The sequence below is a fragment of the Felis catus genome, chromosome A2 (genome assembly GCF_018350175.1).
Source record: "Felis catus isolate Fca126 chromosome A2, F.catus_Fca126_mat1.0, whole genome shotgun sequence".
NCBI classification, from domain to species: Eukaryota; Metazoa; Chordata; class Mammalia; order Carnivora; family Felidae; genus Felis; species Felis catus.
Window position 1 is genome coordinate 18,216,345 of NC_058369.1, and position 15,480 is coordinate 18,231,824.

At 58.7% G+C, this 15,480-nt stretch overlaps 3 protein-coding genes across 13 annotated transcripts; 2 read left to right on the forward strand and 1 right to left on the reverse strand.

Annotated features, from left to right (window-relative positions):
• Window positions 1–59: 59 nt before the first annotated feature.
• WDR6 (WD repeat domain 6) lies at window positions 60–8,036 on the forward strand. Its single transcript, XM_006928752.4, has 7 exons — window positions 60–327; window positions 3,725–6,197; window positions 6,299–6,382; window positions 6,478–6,594; window positions 6,693–6,811; window positions 6,911–7,517; window positions 7,644–8,036. The coding sequence occupies exons 1-6, from the start codon at window positions 228–230 to the stop codon at window positions 7,369–7,371; spliced, it is 3,354 nt and encodes a 1,117-aa protein (XP_006928814.1). The 5' UTR covers window positions 60–227; the 3' UTR covers window positions 7,372–7,517; window positions 7,644–8,036.
• DALRD3 (DALR anticodon binding domain containing 3) lies at window positions 7,580–13,114 on the reverse strand. 10 transcript variants are annotated; one of them, XM_011291433.4, is made up of 12 exons: window positions 10,388–11,234; window positions 10,016–10,311; window positions 9,638–9,836; window positions 9,473–9,552; window positions 9,257–9,385; window positions 8,852–8,922; window positions 8,690–8,751; window positions 8,513–8,595; window positions 8,255–8,437; window positions 8,065–8,178; window positions 7,895–7,963; window positions 7,580–7,808 (listed from the first exon to the last, which is right to left on the reverse strand). In XM_011291433.4, exons 1-12 carry the CDS (start codon window positions 10,767–10,769, stop codon window positions 7,689–7,691), a joined length of 1,788 nt encoding a protein of 595 aa, XP_011289735.2. In that variant the 5' UTR covers window positions 10,770–11,234; the 3' UTR covers window positions 7,580–7,688. The 10 variants fall into 10 exon arrangements, 6 of the variants coding, with proteins under 6 accessions (XP_011289735.2, XP_003982257.3, XP_019676887.2 ...); XM_003982208.5 differs by having other exon boundaries at window positions 9,638–9,894; window positions 10,388–10,552; XM_019821328.3 differs by lacking the exon at window positions 8,065–8,178 and having other exon boundaries at window positions 10,388–11,246.
• A 167-nt stretch (window positions 13,115–13,281) lies between these two features.
• NDUFAF3 (NADH:ubiquinone oxidoreductase complex assembly factor 3) lies at window positions 13,282–14,914 on the forward strand. 2 transcript variants are annotated; one of them, XM_006928753.5, is made up of 5 exons: window positions 13,282–13,843; window positions 13,948–14,161; window positions 14,298–14,364; window positions 14,470–14,570; window positions 14,650–14,914. In XM_006928753.5, the coding sequence occupies exons 1-5, from the start codon at window positions 13,767–13,769 to the stop codon at window positions 14,764–14,766; spliced, it is 576 nt and encodes a 191-aa protein (XP_006928815.1). In that variant the 5' UTR covers window positions 13,282–13,766; the 3' UTR covers window positions 14,767–14,914. The 2 variants fall into 2 exon arrangements, with proteins under 2 accessions (XP_006928815.1, XP_003982258.1); XM_003982209.6 differs by having other exon boundaries at window positions 13,948–14,140.
• Window positions 14,915–15,480: the final 566 nt, after the last annotated feature.

Below are 15,480 nucleotides of genomic sequence, written 5' to 3' on the forward strand. Positions count from 1 at the left end.
TGGAGAGCGTCACGCCAGGGGGAGGGGCGAGGGCGGCCTCGCCAATGACGGGCTGGATTGCGTGAGGCGAAGGGTCGTGATTGGACATCGGCAGCGGGGGACCCTGGGCTCCGCTACCTGTTGCTAAGGCCGCTGTAGATCGGCTCTGCTGCGTGCGAGGAAGGCTCGTCTCGCGAGAGCTCAGCTCCCTTCTTGGCCAGGGCAGCCGCAGCAGCAGGAGGACGGACATGGACGCTCACGAGGACTACGTTTGGCCGCGGGCAACCTCCGAGCTCATACTCCTCCCGGTCACGGGTCTGGAGTGCGTGGGGGATCGGCTGTTGGCGGGTGAGGTTTGGGTTGAAGCGCATGCTAGTGGAGAAGAAACCGTGCGCTCGCGTGGGGCGGGACCGTGAGAACAAAGGGATACCCCCAAGGAGGAGGACGGGCGGCGGGATGAAGCCCGACCGAGGGGGGCGGGAGCCCAGGAGATGGCGGGCAGGAGACCCAGCCGGAGGAGCCCTGGAGACAAAAAAAAAAAAACCGATGTGGCTACTGAGTCCCTTCATAGTCTGCAGCCGACGTGGAAAGAGCGATGGGGCTGCGGGAAAGTGCAGGGAAACGCAGTGATTTCGGAGGCGGAGCATGGAGGGCGAGCGGTGTGTGGCCCCTTCCTGGAGTGGGGGGGGGGGGTTGGGATGAGCCGACCCCAAGGTGGGCGGTCCTGAGGGCGGGACCCGGTGGCGGGGGTGTGGCCTCAGGGCTGTGTGAGGCTTCTCCGTGGAAGGTGGGGAGGACCAGATTGAGTGGCGGGAAACTAGAGATGAGACCTTTTTGAGTGACCCAATGCTTGGGGAGGCAGACGCTAAGGCCCCTTCCGAGATGGTTGCGTCCAGGAATTCCGATGTTGATGCTTCTTGGGGGAAGGTCAGGTCAAGAAGCATAGGCCATCAAAGCCCTGAGACCTGAGGCAGCAGACCCTTGGGGAGCATTGAGGACTGACTGGAGGACACTAGTGATTGATGGTGGTGCTGCTGAGTTTTTTAAGGGTCCTGAGGCAGGGCTCTGTCAAGTCTTGAGTGAGCTGCTTACTATCCTAAGGGGGTGGGTATGTGTGTGTGGGGAGGGATGGCCCAGTTGTGATCTGGTGAAGGGTGGGGACTCTGGGAGTTCAAGGTGCCTACGATGGGTTAGAGTCCTAACTAAGGCTTCTGCAGGAAGAGATAGGTAGGCAGAAACCCAAAGAACCACAACAATGAGCTAGGAGAAGGGAAGCGGTGAGTTTCTGGCAGAGGGTAAACATGCCAAAGGCTTTGAGGCTGAGAATTTGTTACTTCGGGAGGAAGAGGGAATTCCTGTGAGGCTGAGCAGGGGTGGGGTGGGACAAGTGCTGGAGAAAGGAGCAGAGGCCAGGCTGTTTTAAGCCTAGATCTGACTTCATAGTGGTGGTGGAGAGAGGCCCCATGAAGGGTTTTAGGCAAGAAAATGACCTGGGAAATGCAGGTTAGAAAGCTCTTCAAGTGAATTCCTCTACTCCAGTGACGTCCAGAGTGACTTTTGTATTGCTGCAATTCTCAAATTCTGTCCATGTGCACCTATAATCTGAATTTCCAGCCCTCTTTGCTTATGAGTTCCGGGCCCAAGTGCACAGATGCCTTCAATTTGAAATATTCCTACTGGGTGCTCCAGCTCAGCAGAGGGAACAACAGCCAGTCAGGTGCCTGAGTCTGAGCATCTCCCTCAGCTCCCAAGCCAGTCTGGTTGATTTTGACTTCATACATGTGGCCACTGTCTGTATATTGCCATCAGTTGAGGCCATGCAACTTTGTCTCCTAGACCCCCTCAGGAGCATTCTCCCAGCCTATCCTTGAGCTCTTTGTTTCTTATTCCAACCACACGACCATGCTCACCTCAGGGTCATCAGACTTGCTATTCTGTCTGCCAAGAAAGGTTCACCCATCTCCCCCATGCTTGCTCTTCCTTTGGTTACCACTGCTTATTGATTCCTCTCCGTCTATATGTTTGTTCGCAAGGTGGCCTCTCCTGACACCCAGTCTGTTTATTTTTTAATTATTATTTTTTTAATTTTATGTTTGAGAGAGAGCACAGGGGAGGAGCAGAGAGAGGGAGACACAGGATCTGAAGCAGGCTCCATACTCTGAGCTGTCAGCACAGAGCCTGATGCAGGGCTCAAACTCACCAACTGTGTGATCATGACCTGAGCCGAAGTTAGATGCTCAACCGACTGAGCCACCCAGGTGCCCCTCACCCAGTCTGTTTAGACGAGTCTCAGTATCAGCACTTTTGACATTTTGGCCCAGATCCTTTGTGTGTGTGTGGGGGGGGGTGCTGTCTGTGCTTTGCAGGACGTTTAGGAGCATCCCTGGCTTCTACTCCTAGTTGCCAGTTAGCATAGCTCCCAGTTGTGACAACCAATGTGTCTCCAGATATTGCCAGATGTCTTCTGGAGGGAAAATCCTCTGGAATAGATTTCCCTCTTTTATATTCTTTTTTTATTTTATTTATTTATTTTTTTAAATTTTTTTTCAACGTTTATTTATTTTTGGGACAGAGAGAGACAGAACATGAACGGGGGAGGGGCAGAGAGAGAGGGAGACACAGAATCGGAAACAGGCTCCAGGCTCCGAGCCATCAGCCCAGAGCCTGACGCGGGGCTCGAACTCGCGGACCGCGAGATCGTGACCTGGCTGAAGTCGGACGCTTAACCGACTGCGCCACCCAGGCGCCCCAACCCTCTTTTATATTCTTAAAGCAACCTGTATAGTTCTTTCCTGGAACTTACCAGAGTTACAACAATGTAGTTTACTTGGGTGATACTGTTTATTGTCTGCCTGATGGGCAGGAGTCTGGGTCTGTGCTTGTCTTACTCACTACTCCAGCATGTAGTTAGTTCCTTGTCTGGTTTATAATTGATGCTCAGTGCACGTCTATTGAATGTCGAAAAATGGAGATTGCAAGCTAAGAATATCATGAGGAACTGTTAATGTCATCTCAGGTTAAGGTGATATCCTGGGCCAAAGTCACTGTGGTGGGGAGGATTTGCAAAATCTTTAGAAAATGAGCACTCGGAACATGAGAAGATGTGGGAAGTTTAGAGGAGTAAGTGGTGAGCTTCCTGCTTTGGGGCTGGGGCTGAGTAGAGGGTGGCAATGGTTGAGAGAACTTGAAGGTGAACTAGTAGAGTGGGGAAGTGCCTGCAAGGCAGGCAGGAGGTGGCTTAGGGTCATGGGAACCTTGGCTGTCAAAGTAGGGGCTGCCTCTCCTGGTTCTTCTCATCAGTGTTGAACATGCTCACATCTGAGCTTCAAGGAAGAAGCTTCTGGAAATCCAGAGGCGTTCTGCTGTGGCCCCAAGGTGGGAGGATCACCTTTAGGGACAGCCTCTGCCCTGGGGGAGGGGTGGGTTGGGGGGGGCGGAAGAGGGCGTGTAGAGGCAGATGAGGCTGAGGATTTGGGAGAAAGGCTGACAGGCTTCCAATGGAAGGATGAGAAGTTAGGTGGGGCGAGGAAGAGCCTGTGTTTGAGGAAGTCAGGTTGAACTGAGTATCTGAATGTCAGCATTGAAAGTCCAGCTGAAGCTGAGGCCGGGGATTGTCCAGGGTTCAAGCCTGCAGGATCGTGTGTTCTAATGCATTCGCAGGCTACATGCCTGAGTTTTCCCTGCCCTCGTCTCTTCATGACTTATCAGAGGTGAGGTTCTGATGTGGCTCTCTGCCTCTGTCTAGGTGAGGGGCCAGATGTCCTGGTGTACAGCCTCGATTTTGGTGGCCATCTGCGGATGATGAAGCGCGTGCAGAACCTGCTTGGCCACTATCTTATCCATGGGTTCCGGGTGCGACCAGAACCAAACGGAGACCTTGACTCGGAGGCTATGGTGGCTGTGTTTGGGAGCAAGGGACTCCGAGTTGTGAAAGTTAGCTGGGGACAGGGCCGCTTCCGGGAGCTCTGGCGCTCTGGCCTATGGAACATGTCTGACTGGATCTGGGATGCACGTTGGCTTGAGGGGAACATAGCCTTGGCCCTGGGCCATAACTCAGTAGTGCTATACGACCCTGTGGTAGGGTGCATGCTGCAGGAGGTGCCCTGCACAGACAGGTGCACCCTCTCCTCAGCCTGTCTGATCGGAGACACCTGGAAGGAGCTGACCATAGTGGCAGGTGCTGTTTCCAATCAGCTCCTTGTCTGGTACCCAGCAGCTGCCTTAATAGATAATAAGCCTGTGGCCCCTGACCGACGGGTCAGTGGGCATGTGGGTGTCATCTTCAGCATGTCGTACCTGGAAAGTAAAGGCTTGTTGGCCACAGCTTCAGAAGACCGAAGTGTCCGCATCTGGAAGGTGGGTGACCTGCGGGTGCCTGGGGGTCGGGTACAGAATATTGGGCACTGCTTTGGGCACAGTGCCCGTGTGTGGCAGGTCAAGCTACTAGAGAATTACCTTATCAGTGCTGGAGAGGACTGTGTCTGCTTAGTATGGAGCCACGAAGGTGAGATCCTTCAGGCCTTTCGGGGCCACCAGGGTCGTGGCATCAGGGCTTTAGCTGCCCATGAGAGGCAGGCCTGGGTGGTTACTGGGGGTGATGACTCAGGCATCCGGCTGTGGCACTTGGTAGGGCGTGGGTACCCAGGTTCGGGGGTCTCAGCTCTCTGCTTCAAGTCCCGTAGCAGGCCAGGTACCCTCAAGGCTGTGACGCTGGCTGGCTCATGGCGACTACTGGCAGTGACTGACACAGGGGTCCTGTACCTCTATGACTTTGAGGTCAAGTGCTGGGAGCAGCTGCTGGAGGATAAACGCTTCCAGTCCTACTGCCTCCTGGAGGCAGCCCCTGGTCCTGAGGGCTTTGGACTGTGTGCCATGGCCAATGGGGAGGGTCGTGTCAAGGTTGTCCCCATCAACACTCCAACAGCAGCTGTGGACCTGACCCTGTTCCGTGGGAAGGTGCATAGTCTGAGCTGGGCCTTGCGTGGCTATGAGGAGCTCCTGTTGCTGGCATCGGGCCCTGGTGGTGTGGTGGCTTGCCTGGAAATCTCAGCCGCACCCTCTGGCAAAGCCATCTTTGTAAAGGAACGTTGCCGGTACCTACTGCCTCCAAGCAAGCAGAGATGGCACACATGCAGTGCCTTCTTACCCCCTGGTGACTTCCTGGTGTGCGGGGACCGTCGGGGCTCTGTGTTGCTGTTCCCCTCCAGACCAGCTCTGCTCAAGGATCTTGGGATTGGGGGCAAGGCCGGAGCTGTCACTGGAGCACTTGAAGCAGGTAGTGGCAGTGGTGGGGATGAAACTGAGTGGGGCCCTGTGTCCACCCTCCCTTCTCTGCACGGGAAGCAGGGTGTGACCTCGGTCACCTGCCATGGTGGCTACGTGTATACCACAGGGCGTGATGGCGCCTATTACCAGCTCTTTGTGCGAGGTGGCCAACTCCAGCCAGTCCTAAGGCAGAAGTCCTGTCGAGGCATGAACTGGGTGGCTGGGCTCCGTATGATGGCTGATGGGAGTATGGTCATCCTGGGTTTCCATGCCAATGAGTTTGTGGTGTGGAGTCCCCGATCCCATGAAAAGCTGCACATCGTTAACTGTGGTGGAGGGCATCGCTCCTGGGCCTTCTCTGATACCGAGGCGGCTATGGCCTTTGCCTACCTCAAGGATGGGGATGTCATGCTGTACCGGGCTCTGGGTGGCTGTACTAGGCCACACGTGATCCTCCGGGAGAGCCTGCATGGCCGTGAGATCACTTGTGTAAAGCGTGTGGGCACCATCACTCTGGGACCTGAATTTGAGATGCCCAGCTTCATGCAGCCTGACTACTTGGAGCCCGGCAGCGAGGGGCCTGGCCTGACTGACATTGTGATCACATGCAGCGAGGACACCACTGTCTGTGTCCTGGCGCTCCCCACAGCCACTGGCTCGGCCCATGCACTTACAGCTGTCTGTAATCACATCTCCTCGGTGCGTGCGCTGGCTGTGTGGGGCGTTGGTACCCCAGGTGGCCCTCAGGATCCTCGGCCAGGCCTGACTGCTCATGTGGTGTCTGCGGGGGGCCGGGCTGAGATGCATTGCTTCAGCATCATGGTCACCCCAGACCCCAGCACCCCAAGCCGCCTCGCCTGCCACGTCATGCACCTTTCGTCCCACCGGCTAGACGAGTACTGGGACCGGCAGCGCAATCGGCACCGGATGATCAAGGTGGATCCAGAGACCAGGTAATGTGCACTGCTAGGTGGGAGTGTAGGGTGGTGTCACGCAGGGCAAGCCCCTTACAGCTGCTCCCAGGTTTGCCCTGACCTGTGTCTGGTCTCGGCAGGTATATGTCCCTAGCTATCTGCGAGCTCGACAGGCCTGGCCTTGGCCCCCTTGTGGCTGCAGCCTGCAGTGATGGAGCAGTGAGGTGAGAATGGGCATGGGGGGGTGGTAGGGCCAAGAGACAAAGCCTGGAAGGTTGTCCAGAATGGGTTCTGAGCTGGGCCACTCTCCGCCCCCCAGGCTCTTTCTTTTGCAGGACTCTGGGCGGCGGTTGCAGCTCCTGGCTGAAACCTTCCACCACAAGCGGTGTGTCCTTAAGGTCCATTCCTTTACACATGAGGCACCCAACCAGCGGCGGTGAGAGAGGCTGCATGGTGGTCCTGCACGGGCCAGGTGGGGGGTCCTGTTGCTTTCCATCCCCCTCACTGACCTAGCTGCCCTCCCCTGGCTCCCAGGAGGCTGTTCCTGTGCAGTGCAGCTACTGATGGCAGCTTGGCCTTCTGGGATCTCACTACTGTGCTAGACCATGGTTCCACTGCCCTGGAGCCTCCAACGGACCCCGGGCTTCCCTACCGTGAGTAGCCAGTGTACAACCATGGCTGTCCCTCCCCACCTCACACTTTGCCTTCACCCATGTGGCAGCGAGGCCCTGATAACCATCTTCTTCCTCCAGGACTGGGCACCCCCTGCCTGACCCTCCAGGCTCATAGCTGTGGTGTCAACAGCCTGCACACCTTGCCCACACGTGAGGGCCACCTTGTGGCCAGTGGCAGTGAGGATGGCTCCCTCCATGTCTTTGTGCTGGCTGTGGAGGCACCAGAGCTGGAAGAGGCCGCTGGGGGTGCTGAGCTGGTGCCCCGGTTGCATGTGCTAGAGGAATACTCTGTCCCCTGTGCACATGCTGCCCATGTGACAGGCCTCAAGATCCTAAGCCCAAGCCTTATGGTCTCAGCCTCCATCGACCAACGGCTGACCTTCTGGCGTCTGGGGCATGGTGAGCCCACCTTCATGAACAGTACCGTGTACCATGTCCCAGATGTGGCTGACATGGACTGCTGGCCTGTGAGCCCTGAGTTTGGCCACCGCTGTGCTCTTGGGGGCCAGGGGCTTGAGGTTTACAACTGGTATGATTGAAGTGTCCCGCGGTGGCCGGCATGCTGGGTATGGGGCCTGCTCGCAGACGGAGTGGAACAGGAGTGACTGTCTGTGCCCATGCCCAGTGTGCCTTGAGGGGAGGAGGCGGCAGCCGCGGGTTCCTGACGTCAGAGCAGGAGCTGGAGGTGAGTAGGGTGCCATCTGGGCAGACCAAAAATATGCCCTACTGCGTATAATAGGACCAGGCTTTATAACAGAAGTAATTTATTTTTGGTTTCAGGTCCCTAACAAAATCTGTATCTTCTTTTCAGGTGATGACTCTGTAAACATTCCTAGATATTGGGGTCTCTGTGGCCTTAGATATGGTCCAGCGGAGGGAGGCCCAGCGTGGCTAGGCCGGTGTGAAGCACTTCACGCACGGCCCGCAGAAGCTGGAGACGGGCAAACATTTGACCAAACAGGTGTGGTCGAGGCGCCTGTTGGAGAGAAAGGGCCTGCTGGTCTCGTCCTTTGCTTCCCTTGCACCCCCGCAACCCCCCACCCCGTTTTGCTGTGCACTTACTCCTAGGATGTGTATGCGGTTATAGTAGGAGCTGAAATCCATGCTGAGCTGTACCAGGAACTTGCACATCTAGAGACAGAGACTGAGTCACTGGCTGGTCTCTGATCTTGTGCCCAACCCAGAATAAAGCATTGAGTGTGCAGTGTCTGTCCCCGTCTCCTCTGCCTCACCGTCTCTGTGCGTGCAGTGGTGTGCAGCCCTGGGGCTGTGCACGCCAGGGCTGCTGTCTGGCTCAGCAGGTCTGGGAAGGGGAGGATGCCATTGAAGAGCAGGAGCCACTCACCCTGGGAGGAAGAAGGGCGCTGGGAGATGAGGGCCCAACCTCCTGTGGATGCCCAACTACCTGGGGAGGGCACTCACCTCATCCTGTAGCAGTGAGAAATCGAGACTGCTCACAGGTGGAAAAGTGGGGTACAGACCTCGTTCCATGCTGTGCCTGTACCCTTCAAACAGTGTGGCAAGACGGGCACAGTTGTACATGACGAAGGTGCCGCTCTTGGTGCCCTTTGTGGAAATGCTGCTGTCGGCCAGGGCCAGGAGAAGCTGAGGAATGGGGACACAGCTGCAGCCACCACACGTGCTGTCCAAGCCCTGATCCTGTAGGTCACCCAGGCTCACCTGACCGTGCGGGGCTGTGCTGAGCATCTCAAACTTGATGGTCGCCACGGAGAGAACGCTGAAGACCTCTGTCCAGGCTGGGTCTGAGGGAGTGCAGTCGGTCAGTCTCCACAGGCAGGGAAGCAGACAAGCCGCCCCTCCTGCAAAGCACAGCTAGGGGTTCCTGGGCGCACGCACCTTGTGCCAGGTCCCTGCCGTGCTTCGCTGCTGACGCCTTGCACACCTGGGCGTGCCGGAGCCTGCGTGAGGAGAAGAGTGAGCGGGGCAGGTGGGGTGGTGAGGAGTTCCCCTCCACCTCGACTACCCTGACTCAGGGGCCTCCCTTCCAGTCTCACTCACTCGTAGTACTCAGGGGCAGTGAGGGTGCCGGGTGCACCAGCCACTTTCACCGGGCCACAGACCAGGTGCTTCTGTCGGGAAGAAAACAGGCACTCAGCTAGGCAGCGATACCCTCCAACACCAAATCCTTCGAGAAGCCTAAATCTGGTGCCTGGACTCCCCCCCCCCCCCCCCTTTCAGGCCCACCCCAGGACACAGTCCAGTCTCTTCAGTGTTCTCTGGGATGCGCCCCCGGACCCCACCTTCTCTCAGGATGCTCACAAGCTGCGGCAAATACCCACTCACCAAGCCTGACCTTCCCCTCAGGATCAGGTGTCACGCATGGACACACTGGCCAACAGGACGCTTGAGGGTTTTCAAGGGCCCTCAGGTTGGTGGGGGCGGGGAGGAAGCCACTAAACCTACCTGTGTGAGCGGAGCCTGGTCATCCAGCTTCCGCCAAAGCAGGTCCACCTTTTGTTGCTGGAACTCCTCCTCACAGCTCACCACGTGCACAACCATGCAGCGGTCTGCGTTAGCATCTGGGACCGCAGCCTACGGTGTGTAGGAAGACGGTCACCGAGCGAACACAGGCCACTCGGCTGGCCAGTGTCAGCCTACGGAGTCGGGTCAGTCACTAACCAGGGATGGAGGGCTGTCCCCTGGCCAGCAGCGCGCAGCCTCCTGCAGCTCGGCTAGCACCGAGAGCAGATCCTCAGTCACTGCAGAGAACACGAGGGCGTTGAGGCTAGCCAGGAGCACAGAGTCCCCACCTTCTCTCCAGCCCTGCGAGGCTCCAGCTCCTACCCAGACACTTGTCCAGGTTGGGGTCATAGCCAGCTGCGCGTCCCCGTTCTTGCACCAGCTCCTTCAGGCACACTGTGCCCAGGACGCCGCGGGGCAGGGCTCCCCGCTCCTGGGCAGGGCTAAGCTCTGCAAGCGCGCGGTTCCTCAGGGCTTCGGTGGCGGCTCTCTCCGAAGCAGCGGGCCAGTCCACGCGCAGTTGCTGCAGGAAGGTCGGCATGTGCGGGTCTCGCACGGCGGGGACGAGGCGCACACTCTCCCTGCGAAGCGAGGGCGACCGCCTCAGCCCTATCACCCGGCGCAGCTCCCCCTACTTCCCACTCGCAGCTGCTTCCGTCCCAGCTCCCTACCCCCGCCTCTTTGGCCCCGCGTCGCGCTCACCCGTGAGCGCGCAGAATTCGCGCCAAATGATCGGCCACGAGCACGGCGCGCAGCTGGCTCAGGCGGAGCGCGCCGGGGGCGCTGCGCAGCGCCGGGCAGTGGAGGAGGACGCGCGGGCCCGGCGCGGCGGGCGCGGCGGGCGCGACATAGGCGGCCACGGCGCCGAGCACGCGCTCGAAGACGGCGGGCCGCTGCAGCTGGAGCGCCAGACCCGCGGGGGTCGGCGCGCAGCGCAGCACCGGGGCCACGCCGGGGCCCTGCAGGCCGGCGACTGCACGGACCACACGCTCGGGCACCTGCGAGAGGAAGGGCGATGAGCGGGCTGCGACGCTGCCCCCCGCCGCATGTCCCCACTCGGCCGCTCGCGCCCACCTGTCCGTCCCCGAAGCGCGCTTGTAATGCGGGCCGCGGCGCCAGGAAGTCTCGGGCACGCAGGTGGCGGGCGCGCGTCTCCTTGAACCACACGGGGTCGCCAGGCCCCAGGGCCGTGTTGAGGGCCCCTAGTGTCTCTTCGACCCCCAGGCGCCCCGTCGCCATGGCGACCGGAAGGAAACAGCAGAACCGGAAGCAAAACCCCGGGAGGCCGAACTTCCGGGAGCACCGACAGGCCAGGGCGCGTATCCGGTGGCGGCCCCTGAGCTGACAGGTGCGCCAGAGGGAACCGTGATAGCCGCTTTCGACCTTCGGCCCCAGCTCTCCCTCTGCGTGGCCGGTCTGCCCTGCCTGGCCTAGGTTCCGAAATCTCCGGGTCCATCTTAGACCTAGGGTTCTGTCTTCGCCACCTGCATTAGCAACCAGGGAAAGGATCCTCCCTACTGGGTGGGGCCCAGATCGCTGTTTCTCCCCTCGAAGTCTTACCTCTGTGTATTTGTGATAACGTTTCATTCCCCACATTTGACACATGATCAAACGTCAGGAGCTCCAAATGAGTTTAGTGGGATAGGGCAGCTAACATTACAGCCAGCTAACATTTCACGACCACCTAAAAATTCATTTTTAAAAGAATTCGTGTTCTGCGGTTTCGGGTTATTCAGAAGTATTTCCTCCTTTGCGATTTGGGTCGTCTTTACATCGGATAAATGCCTACTCTCGTAGAATTGCTTCTCTTGATTTTTCAGGAATTAGATCCATCAAGATAGTTTCCAGAATTACCAGCTTTTTAAACGTTTATTCATTTTTGAGAAGCAGAGACAAGAGAGTGAGTGGGGGAGGGGCAGAGAGAGAGGGAGATACAGAATCCGAAGCAGGCTCCAGGCTCTGAGCTGTCAGCACAGAACCCAGTGCAGGGCTCGAACTCAGGACGAGAGAGATCTCATGACCTGAGCCGAAGGCGGATGCCCAACCGACTGAGCCACCCAGGCTCCCCCAAAATGACCAGCCTTTAATGCTTTCCTTTTAACCTTGTGTACTTTAACAGGGATCCTCCGGCTTCCTGGTTTAGGCAAGGAGCCATTCTGAGCCAAATAAACAATGTGATCATGAGAAGCCCCAGCTAAAGGACTGCTCCCAGTTGGAGCATCCCATTCCACTAGAGAGACAAAGCTCTTTCCTCTGTCCACCAGGGATCCTGAATGTTTTCACTTCAATGTAACTTAAATCCCCTTTTCTTCTATTTTCTTTAATGGAGATTGAACCTGACACAGCACACAGTGCTGGGAAAACCATGATTTCTGCTCTGAAGCAGTGAGAGTGCCCAGGGCTCAGAAAGGAGAGAACCCTAGAAAGGGGCAGCAAAAGTTTGGCAAGACCCCTTTCTGGGCCAGGGCTCCAAGGCCCTGCTGGGATCGCAGAAAGAGCACTGGGCGGACACGACATTCCCGATGGCTTCTTGGGTGCCCACTCAACGGGAGTGATCGTGTCATTCCAAAGCGCTTTCCATTCCGCAGGCGCATGACCCTGGGGCAGCTACTAACAGGGTTGGGGGCTGGAGGCGGAGCTGGGGGCTACAGCTACTCTCGGTACACGAAGACGGTTGGGGTGGGTTTTCCCCAGGAAGTGAAGGGCTATCTTTAGCAAGCTGCGGTGGCCCTGTGGGACTCACCGCGATCGCAGCCCTGTCCAGAGGCCCTGGAAACGCCCTCCCTTGTCAATGCCACTCCAGGTTCCAGACATGACCACAAACCTGCTCTCCGACGTCTACGCCCACCACTTCCAGGCTGAGGGCGCACTTGAGACAGGGTCGGAGACCAGAGCGACCCAATAAGTATGTATGGGGGTCAGAGGCTGGCCCACCCCACCTAGGCCAGGACGCTGCTCTGGCAGGAGAGCAGGGAACGAAATCCAAGCGCAGCTGGAATGCTCTGGAGACAACAGCTGCTTTTGGGATTCCGTTGCCCGCTGTCCAGCCGTGGCGGGTGGGAATGACCCCGGGGCGGGGGGGTAGTTCCCTTGTCCTGGGGCCAGATCAGGACCCCCATTCCCAGTACCAGGAGACGGACCTACGAGTGGGCGGTAAAACCGAGTGTAGTGGGAACGAGGCGCTCACCTGGGCCCCCAAACAATAGGAAGGTTGGTGGGGGTCTCCCCTGGGACCGGTCCAGATCCGGATTAGATCCGCAGGGTAAGATTACTCCTGTTGGTCCCATGAAGCCAGGCCACCAGTGCGGAGATGGTGGTGGGAAGGGCTTCGAGATCAGCCTAGAGGGAAGCTCACCCGTGGGGCCGGAGAGGAAGTAAAGCCGCGCGCCCGCCTCAGGGACACCCCCGCACCCCGGGCCCTTTGTCCCGTGACTATGCCAGCGCCCGGAGCGCTGGGGACCCAATGGCGGCGATAGGACCCCCGGGAAGCCATTGCGACCGTCCTCCGCTATGCCGAACCTCCCTCCCGCCCGGCCCCGTGGGTAGCAGACGCGTCAACATTCCCTTGAGGCCACGACACGGTGGGGGCGCGAAGATGCCCGAAACCCGCGCGGGCGCCAGCGACTCTCGCGCCAGTAGGCCCTCTGATTCGGTTCAAGACGGGGGGTCGGGGAATTCCCGGGCCGCGAGCAGCGTGAGCGACGACAGGGCGATGCTCCAGCAGCTGTCTAGTTCAATATCTGGTTCCGTTCGGCCCGGTGGCTCCCACCCGAACAGCTACAATCGCCCTACCACGGCGTCCCCTTCCGCTTGCTGGGGCCGCAGATTTGGAGCCATTTTAAGGCGAAACCAATCAGCCACGCCCCCTCGCGCTCCTGAGAAGCCAATCCACGCGTGGCCACGCCCCGGGAGACGCGCGGCGACGACGCCAACGGTCGCACTGGTGACGGTTGAGGAGGGGCGTGATTCGCAGAAGTGCGGGGGAAACCTGAGCTGGCCGCTCCGCCCTCGGAACCCGACGCCCCAAAGCCTGGGATTAGGGGCTTGGATGCTGGCCCCACGCCCTGGCCAGGTGTGAGGGACTCGACCAGGTGCGCGGCAGCCCCGCCCCAGGCTCCGGGAGCCTGCGTTAATAGCTGAAGGCCGGGGACCAAGCGGCAGCGGGGCCCCAGGCAGCGCTCTGAGGCCGGCCACGCCACCAGGTGTCCGGCTCCCCCAGGACGGTCTGTGGGGGCCTGGGGCGGGGCGGGCGGCAGGTGCAGACACCGGAGCCGCGGTAGGGGACGGGCCCTCCTGGGACAGTTTTCCCGGGCCGGCTCCTTCACAATCCCGCGCTGGGGCAGCCGACTCGCGCGGTGCCCTCCGGGACGCAGAGGGCGCTGTCAGCGCGCTGCGGAGAACTTCGCCACGACTCCGCTGACCTAGCGCCGGGTTCCCTGCACGCGGGTCCGCCATGGTTACCTCGTTCGCTCTTCGCGGCCTGTGCCGAGCTCGAGCCGCCTTGCGCTGTGACCTCGCACAGCTGCTGTGGTGAGTCCAGACCCAGCGTCCCTGACTCTCTCGCCCCCCACGACCGGCGACTCCCCCCCCCCCCCCCAACGGCTCCCTAGAACCTGAGCATACCCCACCCGCAGGGTTCCAAGGCGAGGGCATCGGCTCACGCCGGCGGACGATGAGCTGTATCAGCGGACGCGCATCTCTCTGCTGCAACGCGAGTCCCCGCAATCCATGTATATCGACAGCTACAGCAGCCTCGGCTTCATGGTCAACGGAAATCGTGTGCTTGGGCCCTGCGCGTTGCTCCCGCACTCGGTCGTGCAGTGGAACGTGAGCAGTGAGGAAGTAGAGGTCCAGAGCCCCAGGCCTGTCCCCTGATTCTGTCCCTGGCAAACTTGGCTTTTCCGTTACCCCTTTGTGGAGCAGGTAAGGGCTCTGTGGGGAAAGCTGCGCGAACTTGTACTTAACTTGCCTCCTCCCAACCCAGGTAGGAACTCACCAGGACATCACTGAAGAAAGCTTCTCTCTCTTCTGGTTGCTGGAGCCGCGAATAGGTACTGGAGAAGGGGAGGGCTGAGGTGCTTCCAGCCCCAGCAAACCACCCCGCCCCAGCCTCCCCACTGACCCGCCATAAGCTAATCATGGCCATCTTTCCCTAGAGATCATTGTGGTGGGCACCGGAGACCGGACTGAACGACTGCAGCCCGGGGTGCTGCAAGCCATGAGGCAGCGGGGCATCGCGGTGGAAGTGCAGGACACGGTAAGTCCTGCCACTTGGGAGTGCTGAGCAGGGCCCAGTCCTATCTCTAGCCAAGCTGATGCAGGCTTTCTCTTTGCAGCCCAATGCCTGTGCCACTTTCAACTTCCTGTGTCATGAAGGCCGAGTGACAGGAGCTGCCCTTATCCCTCCACCTGGAGGAACTGTGCTCACAACTTTGGCACAAGCTGCAGAATGAACCGCCAGGAACTGACCTACCCTGTCCAGGAGGGCCGCGGCACTTTTGCAGTGCACATGGGTTTCCAGCGCTTTCTCTAGTCCCTCCCCTTTGGCACTGTAACACTTGTCTTTCTTGCCAGCAAGTTAATAATTTAATCCACATCTTCCATTTTGTTCTAGTTTACTGCTGGTGAGGAGCTACTTGGCTCAGTGGGCTCTTGGTGGGGGTTGCAAAGAAACCAAGGGATCACCTTTTTATCTAGGCTGCTTACCTCCTCAGAGGCAGGAGGCAGCATAAGCACCTGTTTCAAACTGCAAATGTAACTACTTGCTTACATGCAGATTTGAGGGGACCTCAGTGCTTTCTCCACAAGGTCCCTTGGAGATTCAAGTTAGAGAATACATATGTGGCTCTCAACCTGGTCCCATGTGGCCAGGCACCCGTGAGTGCCAGTCCAAAGCCCCCATGGACTGTTCCATGACCTGTCCTAAGTAGCCGTAATGTGAGACTGCACTCTTGTGAGTCAGAGCTGGCCAGACTCATCTTGTGAGCTGCCTCAGGAGGGACTTTTTGAATCAAGAACTAGTTCCTCCTTCCAGATCCAAGGAGTATCCTGACCTCAGTGTCTGAGGCTTTTCCCACAAATGAGGGTGTTGTGTTTGTGTGCATCTGTGATAGTGGCAGCTGCACAGCCACACCTGCTTGTTGACCTCAAAGATCAGGCACCGTTTT

Excerpts from the sequence above, each read along its gene's own strand:
- DALRD3 (XM_045050017.1), bottom strand. The coding sequence starts at position 10,769 with ATGGACCCGGAGATTTCGGAACCTAGGCCAGGCAGGGCAGACCGGCCA. Across the intron at positions 9,837-10,015 it reads CGAATTCTGCGCGCTCACGG|CAACTGCGCGTGGACTGGCC; the intron begins GTGAGCGCGACG and ends ACCTTCCTGCAG. Across the intron at positions 9,386-9,472 it reads GGGACAGCCCTCCATCCCTG|GCTGCGGTCCCAGATGCTAA; the intron begins GTTAGTGACTGA and ends TACACACCGTAG.
- WDR6 (XM_006928752.4), top strand. The coding sequence starts at position 228 with ATGGACGCTCACGAGGACTACGTTTGGCCGCGGGCAACCTCCGAGCTC. Across the intron at positions 6,595-6,692 it reads GAGGCACCCAACCAGCGGCG|GAGGCTGTTCCTGTGCAGTG; the intron begins GTGAGAGAGGCT and ends CCTGGCTCCCAG. Across the intron at positions 6,812-6,910 it reads GGACCCCGGGCTTCCCTACC|GACTGGGCACCCCCTGCCTG; the intron begins GTGAGTAGCCAG and ends TTCTTCCTCCAG.
- NDUFAF3 (XM_006928753.5), top strand. The coding sequence starts at position 13,767 with ATGGTTACCTCGTTCGCTCTTCGCGGCCTGTGCCGAGCTCGAGCCGCC. Across the intron at positions 14,162-14,297 it reads TGAGCAGTGAGGAAGTAGAG|GTAGGAACTCACCAGGACAT; the intron begins GTCCAGAGCCCC and ends CTCCCAACCCAG. Across the intron at positions 14,571-14,649 it reads CGGTGGAAGTGCAGGACACG|CCCAATGCCTGTGCCACTTT; the intron begins GTAAGTCCTGCC and ends TTCTCTTTGCAG.